The following is a 20,192-nucleotide window of genomic DNA, read 5'->3' on the forward strand; positions in this document are numbered from 1 at the left end:
TTATTTCATTGTCAGTTTGCTAGAAATTCCAAATTTGGGCCAAGAACTGCAGCTGAAGTTCAGCTGAAAGATGTCTTTTTTTTTTTTTAAATTATTTTTTTTATTATTTTTTAAGTGCAAACAGGTCAAAACCCAGTGAGTGAAATAAAAACTGTGTGTGCCCACCAAACAGTACTGAATGAACTTATTTGGAGCCCGGTAAACAGTAGCCCCTACAAACTGGTGAGCAAGTGTCCCTGCAGCCGGGGATTGGCAGAGCCTCTGCTGTCAGGACTGGGCTTGCACTCCGTGCATTTGGAAGGCACGCACATCTTTTCAGCCGGATTGAATTCTTGCTGTTCATTTAGATAATGAGCCTCAATCAATGCTCTCATTTACTGACAAAAATCCAGGGCAAACAAATTCATATTTAAAACCCAGCTCCTGCAAAATGCCCTCACAAGTGATTGCCTGGCACGTGCAGAGTCACCCATGAGCATCTGATTATTTAGCCAATTAAAATAAAACTGATGGATCATTAAAACAGCCAGAGGTTTTTCAAGAGCCTTTCTGTGAGTTGGTCCATGCTGCTGTTTTGGTTTTTGGTTTTAATTATTATCTCTTTGCAGGCAGACTTGAGCTTGTGCTCCCCACGCTGTGCACCCAGTTCTGGTCCCCCTTGGAAAACCCAAAGGTCCCACTGGATTGGAGCACAAGCAGCACCAGATCCCCTCTACCAGCAAGAGATCTTCTCCCAGAGGTTTATAATGCTCAGGCAGAACCTCGGTGCCTGCAACATGTCTTGGCTGTGAGAAACTAGTGTAGGACAAGGGTGAGAAGTTCAACAAAACTGTAAGCAAGTTGGTAACTACACATTCCGCAAAGGGAAGATTTGTTTTTTGTTTGCCGATGACAGGTTTTCTTCTAACAGCCATCTGCAGAGATTCTCATTTCATCCTCTACAGCATTTTTGGCATGAACATATCCAAGGACTTTATGCTGTGAAATGGATCGCTAGGGTGATGAGAGTTTGAGCTCTAACTCATGTTTGCCATGCTCAAACAAACACACAAACAAAAGACCCTCAACGCATCTTTCCTTCTTAACAATCATTATTTTATTAATATATTTTACAAGATTGCAGTTGAAATCATTTAAATACAAATTTTTTTTTATACAGAAAGTGTAATAAAGTTAAAATAGTTCCTTGTGTAATTCATAGCATTATTGCAATGCTTACAAAATTTTGCATAGAGTGTGCAAGGATTGATGTTATTTGATACAAAAAAGCTTTATATTTTCCCACACAACCACACACATACATAAATTAAAAAGAAGAAAGCCAAACAAATCTGAATTCCTTACTGAGAACTGTGATAAGACCTTAAATTCATTTTGTCCTGTTTACATGGTCAAGATCATTGGTGGTTATCAGAGCAGAGGTCAGACAAGGTATTTTACCATCACAGATGAAAACTGCTATAGCATATGGGTCATGCCTGTTACGCTACTGCTGTAGATGAACTGAGTTTTGCTTTGACTCACATTGAATGTTGTTTTGTTGTTGGGTCTACCTATGTTGAGCATTTGTTGGGTTAGTATCAACAACTCTATTGGTATTCGTGCACAAGGAAACTAATTCAAATAAGGGATGGGCAAAAAAAAACCCAAAACGAAACCCAAAGGCATCTGAGTCAGATCCAGCAGCTCAATCCCTTCCCTCTTCTCTAACTACTGCATAGTGCAGACCCAGGTTCAGATGTGGGTTCCATCTCAAGAAAAGCTCTGACCTAGGGAGGAATCCAGGTGTGAATGCTGCCAACTGAGCTCTTCTTCAACAAATATACTGCATAATTGCTCAGATCTGCTCTTTATGAGGTTTCTAGCATGCTCTTACTTTGCCAAGCAAGGGCAGGACTCATGCATCTTTACCTTCAGTGCTTGCTCTGATAACCCACAAAAAGGGTTATGGGATGCTGTACAGGTATTAACAGGACAGAGCAGAGGCTGGTTTAAGAGCTACTTGGCTGCACTTTCTGGAGTTACGGCTGATGCTTTCAAGGTGGTCAAAGGCTTGTTAGAACAGCAACCAACAACTACCAGCATTATTTATACCGCTCAGACTGCAGATACATCTCATCTACAAAATCACTAATACTGCTGAAGTTTTTCATTATCCGTTATATCAAGAATAGCACTGGAATTGAGTGCTCAAGCCCAGAGGAGGACCAAGATGAAGTCAAATTATCTGGCTCTGGTTTAGCGAAGGAGCCAACTCCCAGAGCTAGCCCAGAGAAATCTTGCTGTAGTGTTGGGGGGTGGTGGCGTTTGCAGCTAAGTGGGGTAGAAACAGCAACATTTTGTTCAACTACAATCCAGCCTTCGATAAAAATAGAACCGCCCACGAATAATTATTCTTTTGCTCACCAGGGTGAGCCTGCCTCAGGATGTCTCAAGGACTCAGTTATGAGCAAATTTTTAAAAGACCAAAGAAACTGCATTGCTTTAGAAAGCGATAATGCATTTATCAGTAGCATTGGAATGCTTTATCTCCTATCAGCAGTTAAGCCTTTTGAATTGGGCAAAAATGTGAGAGCGCAATGCAATTTAAAATTCCTGTTACATGCAAAGATGCACGTGACCTATGCTTTGCAATGGGTCTATTCCTATAATGGCAAATACATTAGAAATGGTGAGACTTTCCATTTGGGTAGGACCTGATGAAGGCTCCAGAAAATCCTTTTTACTCTTAGAAGAAAAGACTGTTTAACTAAGGCTGTGTGTTTTTATCTGAAGCATTCGGTAGCAGGGCAGAATGTAAATCTCAGACTTTCACACAAATTTCTCCTTCTGATATTTTTCTCCTGCAGGCAGAAAGATTCAACCAATAAAATGTGAGACAAACATATAACTACATATCGGTTCAAAGTGGACACATCCTTCCTACTTCTTTTAATACTCATTAAAAACTAACAAAAACTCGATCTATGGAGATGAGTTGCCTCAAAGGAAATCCGGCTTCCTCTGAACAGGCAGCCCGTCTGTCCCTACTGACTGGTGGCAGAAAATCCCGGCTGTAATAAGGTGGGACATTTCCTGCTAGTGGCACCAGTGATAACTTTCCCTCAGGAATTACGCTTGTAGCAAATTAATTTTTAAGGGACTCACACCTCTAGTTTAAAGTGACTTGGATGGGAAATCTCAGTGGTGCACCATGATTATATTTTCTTCTCTGCTTCGGATAAAAATCCTGCAGCTTTATATATATCCATCTTTTCCTGCATAAAGAAAGTGTGTCGCTTTTCACAAGGGCACAATGCAATTCAAGTGGCAGGACAAGAGAGTCTGAAATGACAAAGCCTCAGGGCTGTATGTGCATAACCACGGGCTTCTCAACCACAGCAGACTTAAAAGCTTTCTAAATACAGGCTATTCACTATAATTTCCATCCAAGCCCCAAGCCACTGTGGTTATTGTGGATGGAAGCAATACCCTAGCAATATTGAACAGCCCAAGCTGTAAGTGGTTTCAGTGACAGTAATTCCACTGTGCGCCATGAAAGATCAAGCATAATTGCTACCATATTTAGTAAAATGGATGGTATTAATTTAAAGTATAATAGTGTAAACAGAGAAAGAACTTTGCTGCATTACTGTGATTAGGGTGATGTCTCTAGCCATTTCTCCCCTCTCCCTCCTACCTGCCTTGTTTAATTCACTCCACTCTCGCTTGAATAATCTCATCAATGCCATGTCAGTGTTTAACCCCGCTCCATTCAGCCATAAACTCAGCCGTGAAAACACAGCAATTGCTGTCCAGAATTTACCTGGAAGTCCCAAATTTTACCTTAGTGCCACTGCTACACGCAGGTTTTGGGGTAATATGAACACGATTGGGGGGGTCTGTGGGCTGCTGATCACCTGCACTCAGCCCCATGCAGGGTAGGACTCTGGCTACCCAAAAATTACACAGCAACTACAGAACTGAGGAAAAAGGTTAAAATGTGGAAAATAAAAACGCTGCCAGGATTGTGTTCCTCAACAGCAACGGCAATAGAAAGGTTGGTATTTTCACATTCGAAAAGCACCAATCCAGTAGCTGGCAAGGCTTTGCAGGAACACACCCTGAGTTTGCTGGGGTGAATTCTGGATGATGACATTTCAAAATCTAAAATGTCAGCCATAAAACCTTTAACTTGTTGTTGTTGTTTTTACTGTATGCACTTTAAAAATGAAATCATTATGGCACAGTTGCTCATCCTCACTGGGGAGCTGCTGGAGTTCCTGATCTGCTAACGCTCGAGTGCAGGTAGGTGAACAGCCAGTAGCATTTACTCCATTTATTTATACTTTCAGCCCAGGATGATGTCTTTTAGCATGCTGGGTTATTTCTTACATTTCAAATTTCAGGCAGTCTTGTCCTCTGCACACATTTAAAGGTTTTTCACATTATTTCCTTTTCTTGCTGTTAACAAAGTTAGAATTTTCCTGCCACTTACTCTTTCAAATGCAGCTTGGCGCTAAACCTGTATTTTTCCTGCCCAATTCAAAAAGCACCATTAAAGTTAATGCATTTCAGGCATGAGGGCAACTGGAGAAGGGATGAATTTAAGTCTTTGGTCTTTGTCTCACTCCCTTTTCCAACGTGAAACTTAAAGCCGTAACAACAAATATAAAGAAAATCGGCTCATGTTGTAAACAAGTGTTTGTGAGCATGTGTATATGTGTATATATATATATTTGTGTATATGTGCAAATCTTATGACAACAAAAGTTAATTTCCTTTAAGAACATCTGTATTTGCAAACTAGGTATGATGCGAACTAACCTGATGTCTTCCCAAGTTCCACAGGAATCTCTCTTTAACCATGGAGCAATTTCTAAGGACGTTTTAGTTTTTTTTAGACATAATTTTGCTATACCATATATTGCAGACGGTATCTTCAGGCTTATACCTTAAACTTTTTTATTTGTGCAATGTGATATTTATGATTAAAGAAGAAGAAAAAACCTCTCAAAATACAGCTGTTTGACAGCACATGACTGAGAACCAGGTACAAATCACACTTGCAAATACCTAGTTTTCTAGAGATGTATATCTAGGAGAGGCCTTATATATATTTTAGCAGTTACTGTCTTCCTCTTTTGATGACTTCCTTTAGTGTTAACAGCTCTTTGTATTCTTAAGCTACCTATTTCACTGACTACTGGGTAATATACTTCAAAAAGTGTTAAAAAAACAACCCAAAAACCAGCAAAAAAAACCCCCAAAACACAACACAAAAAGCAAACAAAAAAACTACAGAAAAGCTTGGAGAAAGGATAGAGTTGTAGCCAGTATTAGGATCTCTGCTTTTGCTAATAGCAAAGTCTTTTTGCTTTAGAAGAAACCCTAACTCCTCTATGACAGCAGAATGGTCATACACTACATATGGATAAGGTACTGGTTTGCAGGTGAGCACTGGCGGTCATTTTTTTTTGACTGCTTACTAAAATGTTGTGTTTAAAGTGAATTTAACAAGGTCTCAAAGCCCTATAGAGTGAAGAGTTACAATACACAAATGCATTTATCTTTAGCTGCAGTATTCATGGTTGCCTAAGGTATATTGCCATTAGTATCACAGTCCCCTGACCAGCATTTCAATGGGTTTCTGTGCTGACAGCTTGCTACGCAGACCTGCACACCACGCTGAGTCAATGTCACTGTCCTCAGTGCCCTGAATTGTCACCTACCCAGCTCCTGTCCCAGATTAGGCCATGAAGTTGTCGGCATCTCTTCCATTAAGCTCAGTGAAACAAATTCACCACCCACCCCATCCTCGTTTTAGGGTTGGGAGGCAAAACTAAACTCCAGTTTGACACAAACGCCATCTCCCCAAATTGCAAATGCCGAATTGAACTGCAGGCCCGATTCACAAAGAAACACACAAACTCTTGCTAATTTTTGGCATTTTTATCGATAGCAGGTAGAGCATATGGAAGAAATTCCAGTCCGGGAGGCTCTAATTTAAATGGTCTCAGGGAAAACCAACCCATATGGGTACAGCAAGGGTGAGGGATTTCTGGGCAAGGCAAGAGGAAAAGGGACTCTCACACATTTGCTTTGTCCATCAGGTGAGTCAGTCACTCCACAGCAGCCCCCAACAATGAACTGTGAAGCGTGATATAGCTGGACATGTTGGTATCCTGCTTTTTTATAAAACATGCCTATTTTTTTGCCCTGGGATCTCAGACACACAGTCCTGTTTGCTCTGGTTTACCACTCGCTGAACTGCCAAGGACTAATTATGTGGCCAACACAAGTGCAGGTACCATCATCTAAACTGCTGCCTTGAAATTCAAGTGGGGCTCAAATGATTTACAAGTCTCTATACTGGTTCAATCTTTCCAGCAACGATTCCTCATCTTTTAACACAACATAAAATTTTATGCTTTTTAAGATGGAAACACGATCGTAAAATATGTTGAAGCAACTAGAGTTCATTTGTGTAAATAATTAAGGTACCCTTCGTTCACCTCAGAGAAGTGTCTACAGTGATGGCACTGATGTGTAAGGTAAGGTCATTCCCTAAGAGTTCCCCCATAGAAATTTGTATGAAAACAAACAGCTGAATGTCTTTTAAGCAGTTTCATGGCCTTCATGATATGAGAAGGTGATAACCTCATCCAAGAGCCCAGCTGAGAAGACCAGCCACCCAAAATTAATTTGTTGGCAGAGGGAGCACGAGGATGAGGACTGAACCACCAGCCTCTTGGGAGCGGAGCACGGAAATGGGGATGCAGCATCCCTGCTGGGTCAGTCCCTTCACTCAGCATTGCCTTTCTCACCAGCATTAATCCTCCTGGGATTGGGAGGTTAATGCAACTCATTTTCGGTACAGAGCACTCTTCCTGCAGCACGTGTCTTCACAACTGCTCGCATGGGATCTGTTTATGAATTGGGCCATGCTTGCTGTAAGGTTTGTGATCAGTATTAAACGAAACAGAGAAAAAAAACTCTACAGTAAATGCAGGACTATGAGTGGGACTTCAGCTGTGGTCCCAGAGGTAACGTACACAGTATTTTGCTATATTTAACATGGTAAAAAAAAGTCTGTATCGCTCTAGGTGCCCCCACAGTCTTGATGCATTTCATTAATATATCTGTTTTAAGTCGCACAACCGGTTCCCAAGACACCCTCCTGTCCCTCCCCCCAAATAAACTAGTTTTAATAACAAGATAAATACGATGTGCTTCTCCTTGCTGAGTGCATTGACTTAAGGCATAGGCACAATTCCCCTCTTTGAACAGAGATGGTATAGTCCTGTGTCCCAATACAATTGTTATCCTGGGTGACCCTTTGCATTCAAATGTTTACTCAAGACATAATAATGACATTGTTAACAAATAGTTGCATTTTGTTAATTAATCTGAACATATTACTGAAATAAAAGTGGATCGTTCGATCCTCCTTCAGGAGAAAAGAAATTATGGGACTGCTGCTTTGTTAGGCAGCAACACATCTAACTTAAACTCCACAGAAATCATTCCTTTGTGTCCAGTCAGTTTTGGATTAAGCCAGAATTGTTCATTTAAAATAAAATATGTAAAAAACCAAACCCTGGTACTCTCCAGATCACAAGAAAATACATGGAAATCTGTAATAAAGAAATAGGCTAAATTATTTCTAAGATTTCTGTGAGCTACATTTTATCTTGAAGATTGCTTGAAGAACACCAGCTTTGCTTAGATATCACTTGGGATGGGTATAGATCTGTCATATTTGCACATGAGGTAATATTTTCAAAAGCATCTCGGTGGCTTAGAAACCTTGCTGTCCTGGTTGATACTTTTTTGGTAATTAGTATAGTTGTTTTCCAAGGATTTTTATATGCATGTGGATGCAATTATGGGTCAGAATTCAATGATCTGGGCTCTTATTATTTTTCAAAACTTGAACAGTGGAAGTGATGTTACCAGATCAGATTTTGCATTTTATCCTGTCCATAAGTGACTCCTGGACTTTAAAATATGGAAAAATGCAACCACGAAAAGATGCAACCACAGTTTTTGGGGCCCAAATTCTAGAGGATCCGGCATCCAAAGCCCTTGCTTTCCAGTAACCTGGCTTTGTCACAATCTCTATAAATCCATAAAAGAGGTCTGTTTCATTGTCAGCATCTCTGATATTTTCAGTCTCCACCAAATCTAAGTGACCTTGGACTGTACGGCCTGATAAGAAAGATGACAAAAATTCTGGCACAGCATCTACATTACACATCTAATTTGTATTAATTTATTTGTTTCTATGGATAGAATAGGTAGATTTCTTCGTTTCTTGAGGTTTTCATAGCTAACGTCCAAATCTTAAATCTTTCCACCTTCACATGGTATGTTCAATCTTTTAAAAACTACGGGTGCTAATGGTAGGAGTGTAGGGTGAGCCAGGACACCTGTTAACTAAGGAGGTTCAGGATTTTATTGTTTAGTCCAAATTTCACATTTTTTTTTCCTTCCAAGGAATGCAATACCAGTTTTGTTCACACATAGATTACTTGAGGTCAGGCTTAGAGCTCATGCCTCACATCTGAATAACACAAGGCACCCTCGGCCATGCCCAGGCAAGTCTCAAACCCCTTCAGAAAAATACATGATTACTCCAGCAAGAAGATCTGGATATCTCTACTAGCCAAGTGCAATCCGTCTTTCCCAATAGGGAGCCATGCTTCAGGTGGAAATTGAAGAGTGTAATTTAACATTAGGTATCTTGGGTCACTCTAGCTGATCAGTAGAGAACATCTGGCAATTCTTTTTCCTTTTTGTTTTTTTTCATGCCACTGATTTCATGGTGCAAAAATAATCAGAGATGCTTCTCTTCCCTTTGGATGTTGGTGGGTCTACATCGGTTCCAGGGTCTTGCCCAGCCAGCAATCCCATTGCTCTGAGAACAAGATCAAAGCGTCAAGTCCAATTTAGCAGATTGTATTAGTAAATTTTGGTGTGGGAAAGAGAAATGCTACACAAATGTAACAGGGTCACCCTGGGATTCCTTGTACTGAAACATCATTTTACACAGAGGATATATATATATTTTTAATATATATATTTTTTATATATATATTCACACACACGCGCGCGCACACACAAAAAAATGTCTTTGATAGGCTTTCTGTGTTCTAGTAAAAATAGTTGGCAGCTGCAATCTGTGAGACTAGAACTGGCTTTTGTGCTGCCTGCGATGCCCCACTGCAAATTGTCTCTCAAAGGCAGACGCTTGTATTTATCTGGCAGGTCGAGCTACTGCCTGCCTGAGACAGAAATAACCTCCCGTTGGGACACACACAGAGCTCGTAGATTTTTTGCCTGGACCCTGCAGAAGAGGAAGATCCTTGAGGCAAGTTAGGTAGTTTGATTTTTGCAGAATTCAACGTTATCTGAAGTTGGAGGGGGGCGGAGAGGGAGAGAAAGAGAGAGAGAATTAGTTGGTTTTGATCTCAAGCTTAAAGAACCTGACTTCAGACAACTCAGCAGCTACAAAACCTGGGTAGGGAAGTGTATTCAGATGGGAAAGTCTGATACCAATCTGGCTGAGCATATCATCTGCCTTTAACATGAGCCACCTAAGACCTCCAGTTTATTTCTGTTAATCAACCCACCATGTTTTCTTGGTTTGTAGTTCCTGGGGCACCTCTGTGTTTGGGTTCACCCAACAGAGGAACCTCACTGCTAGGTGGGGTGTGTGTATGGTTCACGTCCACACAACCGCTCTTCTCAGCCAGATTTTCCGGCGCTCTGATCCCATCGCCCGTTATACTTGGAGGCTCACGGCACTGACTTTTATGTATATTTTATGTATACACTTAACACTTTCATGCATATTAAAAATAACTTAAATGTCGTAACAGACCTGAATTTCTCCTTATAAAACAGAACATAAAAGCGAACATGTGGCAGCTCTGAGACACATGGCAGCTACAGGCGAGTGCTCTAACATCACCGAGAAAAGCACAGTAAGATAACCTGCGCACCAGAATATTACAGGGCAACTGACAGTATTTGCTCTTATCTTGCAATTACAGTAAGAGGCTCCAGTTTTAGTATCTAATTAGCATCTAATCTCCTGAAAGATATAGGTCAATATATGCATTTTAAAAGCAACTTAGTGTTAAAAACATCAAGGCAACTGCTTGCAGCAGCGAAATGCCTTGCATTTCAATTGTGGTATATTAGGTAGGGATATTTTATTATGTATTTTTGAGATGTGGACTGGATTTAGAATGTCTTAAAATAAAAATGTTTAGAAATAACAGAAATGGCAATAAAAATCCCATTCTATTTATTGCTCCTGACACTAAGATAGTAAAACATTAGATTAGGTTGAAGCCCTGCTGCTGCGAGGTTTGCGTTCACTGGAAGGCTACCCCTGCTGAGGCTCTCGGTGGGTTCCTTTGGTGTTTTCCACCACTGTGGCAGGAGGAGGGGATGAGAACCACGTGCCCGTGTATTTTTGAGACAGCAGAAGAGGCTTAACTCAACACCTATTTTACTTTTGTTCTGTATTACCAGTTTTATTTATTCTCTTTTTCCCTCTAGAAGGTCCACCAGTGCAACAACTGGTGTGTCCTAATGTTCCCTTTCTTTCCAAAATGAAAACATCAGCTACAAAGCTTTTCAGATCAATACCGGTGAATTAAGCTCTTCTTATAGAAAAATGTATGATAAAAGATTTAATTACGTTAGCCAAGTAAATCTTGTTTTAAAGTGACAAGGAAACAAAGAATTTAGGAGCGCTGTGTATTTTACAGCTGCATAAATCTGCTTGAGCAACAGATGCTATTATCCAAGCTCTTTAAAAATAATGAATCAGCCTTTGCCACGGAGTGAGCCTTGTTTGCATATGATATGTTCAATCACTGCTAGCAGAAACTAAGCCAGGCAGGCTGCGCCCGTGCTTTCACACCAGTGTTTCCAATGCAGTGGCTCAGTGACTCACAAGGCTACAAATCTGCAGGACATGTGTGGCTTGGTTTGCTTTTGTCGCGGGGCTTGATGCCCTTTGCTTACCTCTCCGTCTTTGGATTCCAGCCTGAGCTCTGTCCTGCACGTGGCTTTCAAGCTGCCGGCCTCGGCGTTGATCTCGATGCCTTTTGGAGCCTCCATCACCAGCGCGCGCGTCGGTGACTCCAGTCTGGAACAGAAACGGGAGTTACAGAGCCCAGTGGCTTGAATATTCTTGCTCAATCTCAGGCTGTCACCCTGCACAGCTGGACTGCCCATTGCACGGCACCTTAGGACCTACTGACGTTCAGATCCACACCTGGCTTAGTGGCGAGAATTCATGAACAATGTGGTAAAAACCATCACAGATCCAATCTGCTAACATTTAGTATTAACTTTGCCATGCTGCATCAAGATGCAAGGTGCAATAAAGCTTCCCCCATGATCTGCTTGCTCACGTGCAAGTTCAGATTTCTACATGATCAGTGCTAACGAGGGATATTGGCAAAGCAGTGTACCTACACAGAGAGTGCAGCACTTTTCTTCATTAAAGCACTGTTCAAGCAGGAACAAGTTAGTTCTGACTCCCTACAATGTGAGGTTTTGAAGAGTTTAAAGACATAATGAAATCAATGAACAAAACCAGGCTGAAGACCCCAAAAATCCTTGTCTCCAGTCCTAGGCTAACATCACACTGCACACAGCCATGCACCCCTCTGCTGTGCTTCAAATCCTCCTAACCATGGATAGTCCACACAGGTACCAGACAAACCCATTATAGCACTGTATAACACTGCCAAACCTTTTAGTTCAGGCAAGTGAGGTCAATGCTGTAAGGTGTAGAAACACAAGGTTCAGTCCCCATTGCTGATTATCCATTCATTGGTCTTGTATTATACTTGGCTCTTTTTTGTAATACAGTCTCTTATTACTTTCTGTATTGAAAATGCTAATAAAAACCAATTTTCCCTCTTTGGGAATATCCTCTTAGTTGATTTTATCACCATTTATTTACTGTACCATCACAAAATCTAGACTACGATCTCTCCAGGTTAAGGAGGCAGGAGGACTGGAACAGAAGCTCCTTTGCTTCAACTGCTTTGGGCAGGAGCACCAACAAAACGAAGCACAAGGGCAGCACCGACAGAAAACGCAGCACAAGGGCAGGACACAACCACTGAGCTTCCTGGGGCACTCTCAGGATTTGCTCACATCACCGCAGTGGCACTTCAGCTGTTTCTCTGCTTGTCATATATAATCATTTGTGCAAGTAAGTGTATTCTTAAATGGACTCCTGCTGGTACTGAGACAACATTACGGGAGACTGAGGGAATTCAGCTGTATTTATTGCAGCCAACAGTTCAATAAAGCAAAGGCACAGTTCCCTCTGTGTGGCACTTTTCGGGTTACGACTTTCCCTCTTGTTAGTGTCTTCGCATTACTGTTTTTTTGAACACTTTTCTCTCAAAACTCCAAACTCATCCACAGTGGCTGACTCAACTAAATCTAAATTTCAGGGGAGAACTGAGGCATACACAGCCCAAGGAATGAGCATGGTCACATGTTTAGCAGCCTTGGCACAATTTTCCTGAGCTGCTTTTTGTTTGTGCTCTGCACGAAAGCTGTATCTTACATAAACCTTCTTCTGATCCCTCCACTGGTATCACAGGCTGGTTCCCTTATGAGGAACCTAAGGTTAAGACTGCTGATATTCACCTTTTCTTTCCTGATTGAATTGCAGATTGCATGGAGGAGAAAAAGCTTGCAAAGAATGATTGACGTTAAATAGTGCTACCTGGGATATGATTCCCTCTGACCTTCCAATTGCAATAACGGCCTTTCCAATATCTGTTAGAATTTCTGTATGGTGAAAATAGTCACAGTGCACAGCCGCAGGGCTCTGGCACATGCGCTCTGGTGGCTTTAATTATTGTGGCTTAACATGCTGCCTGTCCCACACTCTCCCTGGAGATTTCTGCCCAGGGATACCGTGCACTGTCATCCTTGCTGGTGCAGCCCACAAGCTGGTGTCTACCCTGAAAAATAAAGGATGCTCTGCTTGCACAAAGCCCCCAGGATCTGAGCTGCAGTGGCTGGAATGCAGGTACAGATGTCCTGCTTCCACCTCTGCTTGAGGCAGGATCCTCCAGAGGAGAAGCAGACAGCTGGGGCCAGTAATGTCTAAAGTCACTGTAGCTAAATTCACCAGAGGATGTGTCCAAATCCCAAGACAGCTGAGCTAACCTGAGGATAAAATAATTCCTAAGAATCACAGAGAAGTGACTCTCCAGCTCTCTGACATCTTGGTGACTCTTCAATTCCTTTGATGCCTTGGCTGTCTCAATGTATTTGCTCATATGTTAATGGTGTAGCTCTTCTGCCCACTGAGAAATGAATCTTGTAAGTGCAAAACAGTGTCCAGACACCACGGTGCAAATGCACTTATTTGCAACAGCAGCTCTCAATTCCTGTTCTGTAAAGGAGCAGCCTCCCAGTCTTACACCATTGCTTTACTGGAGAGTGCAGAGAGCTGGGAAACCAGGGAATGTCCTTCCATGGTGCGGGGCATTAAGAGAGAACTGTCTTATATATCTTGCCCTGTACATATAGGTGTCCATAACATCAAATTGAGTTAAATTCATGCTTTGACCAAGCTCCTGAGTACCTGGGAAACTATTAGGTAACACTGTCCCAAAGCTTTATTCTCTTTACATATCTACAAAAGTGACTGAGTTGTTCTCCTTCCTCCACCCAATGAAAACCTACATGCAGGATAACAGCATCTTGTAAACCCATGCAATTTTAGACACGTCCTAATCCCTCCAGAGTTTCTTGCACAAAGGGCTTTCTCCAGCACCTCCCATGGTGTCATGTGTGACAAGCACAGAACACCAGGGCTTTGTTGCTGCTCCGTAATCCACCCCGCTCCCTGCAGCAACACGTGTTTTTTAGTTAGCTGAGCTGACCTCCACTCTGTCATCTTCAATCACTAGCACAGACAGCTGCAATCTTGCTGAGATGCTGCATTAACCAAAACCCATTCCTTTAATGTCAAAAATAGCATTTTGAAACCCAGTTGTATTTGGTGAGTTTTTTTGGTTTTGTTTCTGTTTTGTTGTTGTTGTTGTTGTTGTTGTTCTAGAACCTTGAAACTATGGTAATGAGTGCAAGTACTGTAACAGCAAAGTGCAGCTCTTCCAATGATGAGAAACTTGGGCTTGCAGCCACATGGTTTTGTACTTGTGTCGTGGGCTTGGAGTCTCTGACTCTGTTCCCTCTTACTGTTCAATATCGGTGCAACTCCATCTGTTTGCATGGGACTTTTGTACCAATTTAGGCTACTGTAAAAAAGGGACAGAAAGGTTTTAACAGAAGTGTCCTTGGCATCTGAGGAGCATATGATTGTAAAGGATTTAATTTGATTACTTTCTGATATCCTGAATGAATTCCTGAGACACCTTTCTTTAAACCTGGAGCTGAAAAATCTATGCAAAGCCAGAGAAAGCAGTTGAGGAGTTTATGCTCTAGGGGGGTTGAGTAATGTTTACTGAATACTTTCATTTGAATCAAATATTTAAGAGACACTCTGCTTTTAAACCCAATTCTGTCATTTAGAGCAGAACCAATTTGGAGACTAATAATGAAAGAAAATGATTTAGTGATGAACAGATAATTTGTTCAAAATCAACATTTGTTTTCCAGTGCAATACTTAGGACTTTCAGTAGGATTCACACCTCCCAGTTAGACGTAAGCCTGTACTTACAGCAGCAGGCTAGAAAGGTGGCTGCATGAATATAGATTGTTTCATTATTTGCTCCTGCTCTTGAATTTTCCATCCCAGCAATTGGCACATAAGCCCTTTTTATTGACCGTGGGTGCTGCTTATTTTTGCTCCGGTATTTCCAGGACTGCATTCTGACCTTTCTCACAGAACTGTGTGACGAGGACAAATTCTCTGCTCTCCACAGAGTTACAGGATGCTGAATTCATGGCTGAGATAAGCTGCTTCTTCCCACTGCCATAACCTTGCTCCTGTCCCACCTACAGTGTCCCAGTAGGTAGATGAAGGGACAGTCTCCTGTCTGGGAGACTACCCACAGCATGGGAACCTCTCCTATGGATCTCGGGGTGTCATGTAAGCCCAAACTTTCAAAAGACAAGACACAAGTAACAGGATTGTCAGAACTATCAAGGTACTCAGGTTCCACTTATTACAACGGGGGTTAGGTACTTTTGAAAATCCCATTGAGCACCTAAATGTCTTAACAAGTCTGACCCTTAATTTCAGGTCTTAGTTCTGCAACAGAAGTAACAGCACTTCCCAGCTCCACAGGGAGGGTGAAAAGATAAATATATTAGTGGTTGTGAAGCAGTTACATACTGTAATAACTGAGGCCAGGTAAGTATCATAGCCAAAGATAGATGGCTGGCAGATGGATAACTGATCCTTCCAAAGCTGCAATATTAGGCTCTTCCCTTCATCAAAAATACTGTTAGTCTTCTTCCTCCCACTGAGCACACTTGGCCTGCACATCCATGTGCAAGATGATATATGCAGGGGGAGCCTTGCTCCAGATCACCATGCTTAATGGACAGTGCTAAATGTGCCTCTTAAGCCCTTTTACTCAAACCTATCACCAAAGCACCTCACATTTTAAAGGGAGGTGATGGCACACGTGTATCCTGCAGTGAACCCCTTTCCTGCTATCGCTGGAAATTTTGAGCTCCTGGGAATCAACAAGAGAGCAAAATTTTCAGTGCCATCCCTGCTTCACTTTGAAAACTTCAGCAATAATTTAAAGGAAGTCAGTGAGTTTGTATTGTGGTTCCAGTAAAAGTCATTTTCTTGGAAAGATCATTACTTACCCAGATTTCTAGTTTGCATTTCCTTCATCATAAACAGCCTCATTAATCACTCCAGTAGCATTCCAGCCTTCTTGTCCCTCTCATCCCCTCCAGGATAATGGACTGCTTTCCTTACTTATGAACACCCTTTAGAATATGGGGAGAAGGCAGGATACCACAGAGTTGAAGGCAGTAGTGGCATGCTGGCATGCTTCCAATAAAATGGACAGAATTTCCTTAAAAGAGAAGAATTTAACGCAAATAGTTCAGGGGGGGGAATATCTGCTTGGGTTCAGCACTGATGCAAACAGGACTTGCCATTTGTGGCTGGTATCAAAGGCTGCAGCACATTAGAGGGACGATCCTCAACATGTGAAAGGAGTTAACGTGAGCTGGAGATCTATTGCTGCCACTTTTTTAAATTTGCAAGAAATGGGCCCAAGCTTCAAAATTTCTTGGCCCCAACAGGGGACTTTTTGGGGTGGAGGGGCACAAACTTTGCCTGCAGTATGGAAATGGAAAAAGAAGTTTACTCTCAGGAGGTGCGGAGCACATGATGCAGCACTGTGGTAGCATGAGCTAATTTAATTTTGCTTAGAAACCTCTGGACTGAGAATAGAGCATGTATTACTGCAGCTGTAGCCCATTATTTCTAATGACTCTAATTATTTCTTATGGTATCCATCTGACCAGCTATAAGATTTCACATTGAGCATAAAATTAGCCAATGTTACCACTGTGCCTGCTTACATCTCATACAATTGGTAAATTATGCTAGCAAGTAAACGTAGAACTCCATCAATTTCTGGTAATGAACCAGTATCTCAGGTTGAAATTTGTTTTCAATTCTAACTCCCTTGTTTCAATGAAATCAATGGGAATCACCCATTCACAGCGACTTACACTTTTGGCTCTGATATTTGTGTGTTATCCTATATATATCTCTTCACAGAAGAAAACACAATACTTTTCTCTCCATTAATTGCAAGTTAATTAGCTTTTATGGAACTGCAGAGAAACCAGGCTTAGGTTCTATTTCTAGAATGCTTTTAAACTTTCTTTTTAATTTCCTTACCTCTGCTTGTAGTGGAACAGAAAGAGTTCAGGGGTAGAGGCAAGTGGTTGGGTCCGCACCCAGCTGGTGAAAACCTCAACAGATCGTAAGTTCAAACAAAGACTTGTCCTCTCCGAAAGACCAAAAGGCTCTGCCCTGAGCTCTGCCTTTTGTCACAAGATTTTCTTCCTACCGGTAAGCACTGCCATTTCATTAGAACAAAATAAGCTAAAATATGGCAACAACAGTGAGCCTAATATAAAACAGGAAGAAGCAAAGAAGGCAGGTGGCCTTGGTACACCAGAGTGAGAGGTTAAAATCAAAATACACAATGTCTCTTTTACTCTAAGATACCATGATTTTGACAAAATGTGACGTACGTGGGCCGGTACAAAAGCAGCAAGTACTCTGAGAGCTTGCAGAAGAGATCATCGCTAATAATGAAATACGTATCCCTGTTATTTATTGCCTAGCATTGACATAAATCTTGTTTTCAATTACATTTTAATGAAGCACACCAGTTACTGTTTTAATGGTGACATCTGATTACAGTCTCAATCAGCAGAAACAAATCTTGCTTATGGAAGGTTTCCACGGTATTTTTTTTAGGAGCATTAATTACAGAAGTAAACAAGGATTTATTATTATCATGTAATCTAATTGTAAATTCTGCCCATCACTGTAAATACTGTTTAGTTCAAAATTGTGTATCACCATACAGTTTTCAGTGTTTATGCTGCAAATCTAATAAGTGGCAATTCCAGTGCAGCCACACTCTGAAACAGATCTTTATGGCTGGTAGTCTAAAGCCTCATGTAATTCCTAATACGATCTAGTGGACAATGAATGAAGATTCTTCCAGCTATCATCCACTAACCACGGCTAATTCGTAAGGAAAATCCAGTTAAATCTGTCAGAGACCTGACAGGAGCAGAGGTCTAATGATGCTTTATTGGAAATTATAGTCTTCTAATTGAGCCAGAGATAAGTCTGGTTCAAATGGCAAGAGGCGTAACAACTTTGCTTGTCTGTATTTGGGCAACACAGATGCTAAAGAGATTTTGTACAAAGCTGAGTCAAGAGAAAAAGGAATTGAGAAAATAATATGAATTACCCTTGTGCTTAACACTGTTTGTAAGCTTTAATATCTCCTTGGATAGGGAACCCAGTGAACACACTGCATGAATAGTCCTACAAGTGCTGCAGCCCTGACGGATGAACGAACAGGCAAGAGTGTGTGTTTGTGGGTACCTGTCCCCTCTCTCCATCCTCCCCTCCTAGTTATTGCATCTATCAAGTCCTGACCATTTCTCCCTGCTTCAGCTCTGCTAATTCCATCTCAAGCTAATGCCTTATATATAATTTTACAACTTTCCTTTCCTTATTCTATTAGTGCATTTTGTTTGTTTTTTTAAACTAGAGCTCTTACATCTGCAATACAAAAAGAGGTGTTTAAACACAAGAAATATAATAAACATGCTGCAGGTTTTGCTAACTTCAGCTCAGTGCCAAACAAAGCAGTTTATCTATTTTTCACCTAGTTTATGCTGCGGGTACTGTGTTTAGTGAACTTTTCCTAAACAGAGTCCATGCTAAAACAATACTGTCCTGACCATATAGTGGTAAATATCTTAAAGTCTCTTCTGAGACAACAACTTGGGGAGGAGGGTTAACTAAGTAACAGGAGTGGTTTTGAAACCATTACGAAGCAAGTCAAAGCCAGTATTAGGAAGATGCTTGGCTAATATTGAAAGAAGATTTCAGTGGGTTTAGACAAACGAGAACCAGAGGAGTGTGTAGGAATGGTACCGGCTTGCAGCACTAACCAGGTAAGAAACAGCTTCTATCTACCTCTGAAAAAGATGTCATCCCTCAGCAAGAAGAAAAGTTTGAGCCTGTAGTTTCTCCCACCACAATGCAAGTTCTCTGTTGTAGTCTTCCAGTACACTCTGCACTAGCCAAAGCTTATTCAGCAGTAAAACTAGAAAAACATGGAAAAATCAAAATACAACTGTAAATTCTTTGTGACTGACTGCCATGCTACAGCATGGGAATTGCTGAAGGAGATGTAATTATGCAAAATTGTCCTAAATGTTTTAGAGTTTGTGAGGTTTTGACTATTTAAGTGATTTATGGAACAGTTTACAAAAAGCCAAATCTAGTATTTAGAAGACAAAACCAGAGATCAAACAGATGATATCAAATTAATATAGGGAGAAAAATGTATTGTGTAATACTATTGAGATCTAGTTTCATTATGAACTAGAGAAATGGTGAAGGGCAGAGATTGTCGAAGAGGAAAGTAGGAGATTAATGTTTAACAAAGTGGAGGTATGGCTGAGAAAATTAAAATCATCTGTATAATTAAAAAAATCTGTTGCTTATAAATCAAGGAAGGAAATTATCATAGTAATTGGGAGATAGCTGAAAATGATGTGTGGTAAATACAGATGTGGTTTAAGACGACAGTGTGTTTCAGTGGCCAGGGAAGGGATTCAGAGATGCAAAATGAATTATTCCTATTTTTTTTAAGTATAGAGATGACTGCATCTTCGCTGTCCTCACCCGGTGGGTTGTGAGTAGATGGGTCTTACTCCGAATCCCTGCTGTGCCTGACACACCTGATTGGAGAGCTGTCTGCAGGATTAATTCTGTCCTGCCAGGCTCAGTCTTTCAGCCTTAATTGGTAAAATGGAATATCCAGAGTCATTAGTGTGCCACATGGTGGGAAACCTCCATGTAACATGGCCTGACTATGGCCAGAAGAAGATGCTGAGTGGCCACATCCTGAGCAGGGATAGTGCCACCCGGCACTGTTTGGCAAAGATGTTATCAGCTGAGAGAACAGGTGTGATCAATAAAACCAGCGCATCACAGGTCGGACCGAGAAGATTCAGCCCATAGAGCAGAGGCGTCAAACTCATTTTCACCAGGGGCCACATGAGCCTTGCGGTGAGCTGAGTGTAATTTTAGGACTGTATAAATGTAGGAGTAGTTACATTTACACAGTCCTAAAATTACATTCGACCCACTGAAGGCAACTGCAAGGCTCATGTGGTCCCTGGTGAAAATGAGTTTGACACCCCGGCCATGGAGGATAGCCCTGTATGTTACCATGATCTCTACCAGGAACCAGCCACATGAGACAGTGTGAGAAGCAGGAGCAAAGAGTCAGCTCTGGATGGAGCAAAATGAAAGGACAGATGTCCCCTCTCCTGCCGTGATCAGAAGTGGGACAGTAAATGACATTATCACCGAGCAGGCTGAGCAAGAGCTCTAACTAAGCCACAGCACTGCTACTGATGCCACTAGATGGAACTTCAGAGCCTGTAATTA

The 20,192-nt window shown here is 41.4% G+C and overlaps 1 protein-coding gene across 8 annotated transcripts in view; it reads right to left on the bottom strand.

The window, feature by feature from the left end:
- Positions 1-1,073: 1,073 nt before the first annotated feature.
- The window catches only part of SGCD (sarcoglycan delta), a 326,687-nt gene continuing 307,568 nt past the window's right edge, over positions 1,074-20,192 (bottom strand). For all 8 annotated transcript variants that reach the window (XM_065029705.1, XM_065029700.1, XM_065029701.1 and 5 more), the window contains 2 exons: positions 11,023-11,146; positions 1,074-9,392 (listed from right to left, as the gene is read on the bottom strand). In XM_065029705.1, coding sequence (XP_064885777.1) covers positions 9,219-9,392; positions 11,023-11,146 — 298 coding nt within the window. In that variant the 3' untranslated portion in view covers positions 1,074-9,218. The remainder of the gene's footprint in view (positions 9,393-11,022; positions 11,147-20,192) is intronic.

This window comes from Columba livia, chromosome 14 (assembly GCF_036013475.1).
Source record: "Columba livia isolate bColLiv1 breed racing homer chromosome 14, bColLiv1.pat.W.v2, whole genome shotgun sequence".
NCBI lineage: Eukaryota > Metazoa > Chordata > Aves > Columbiformes > Columbidae > Columba > Columba livia.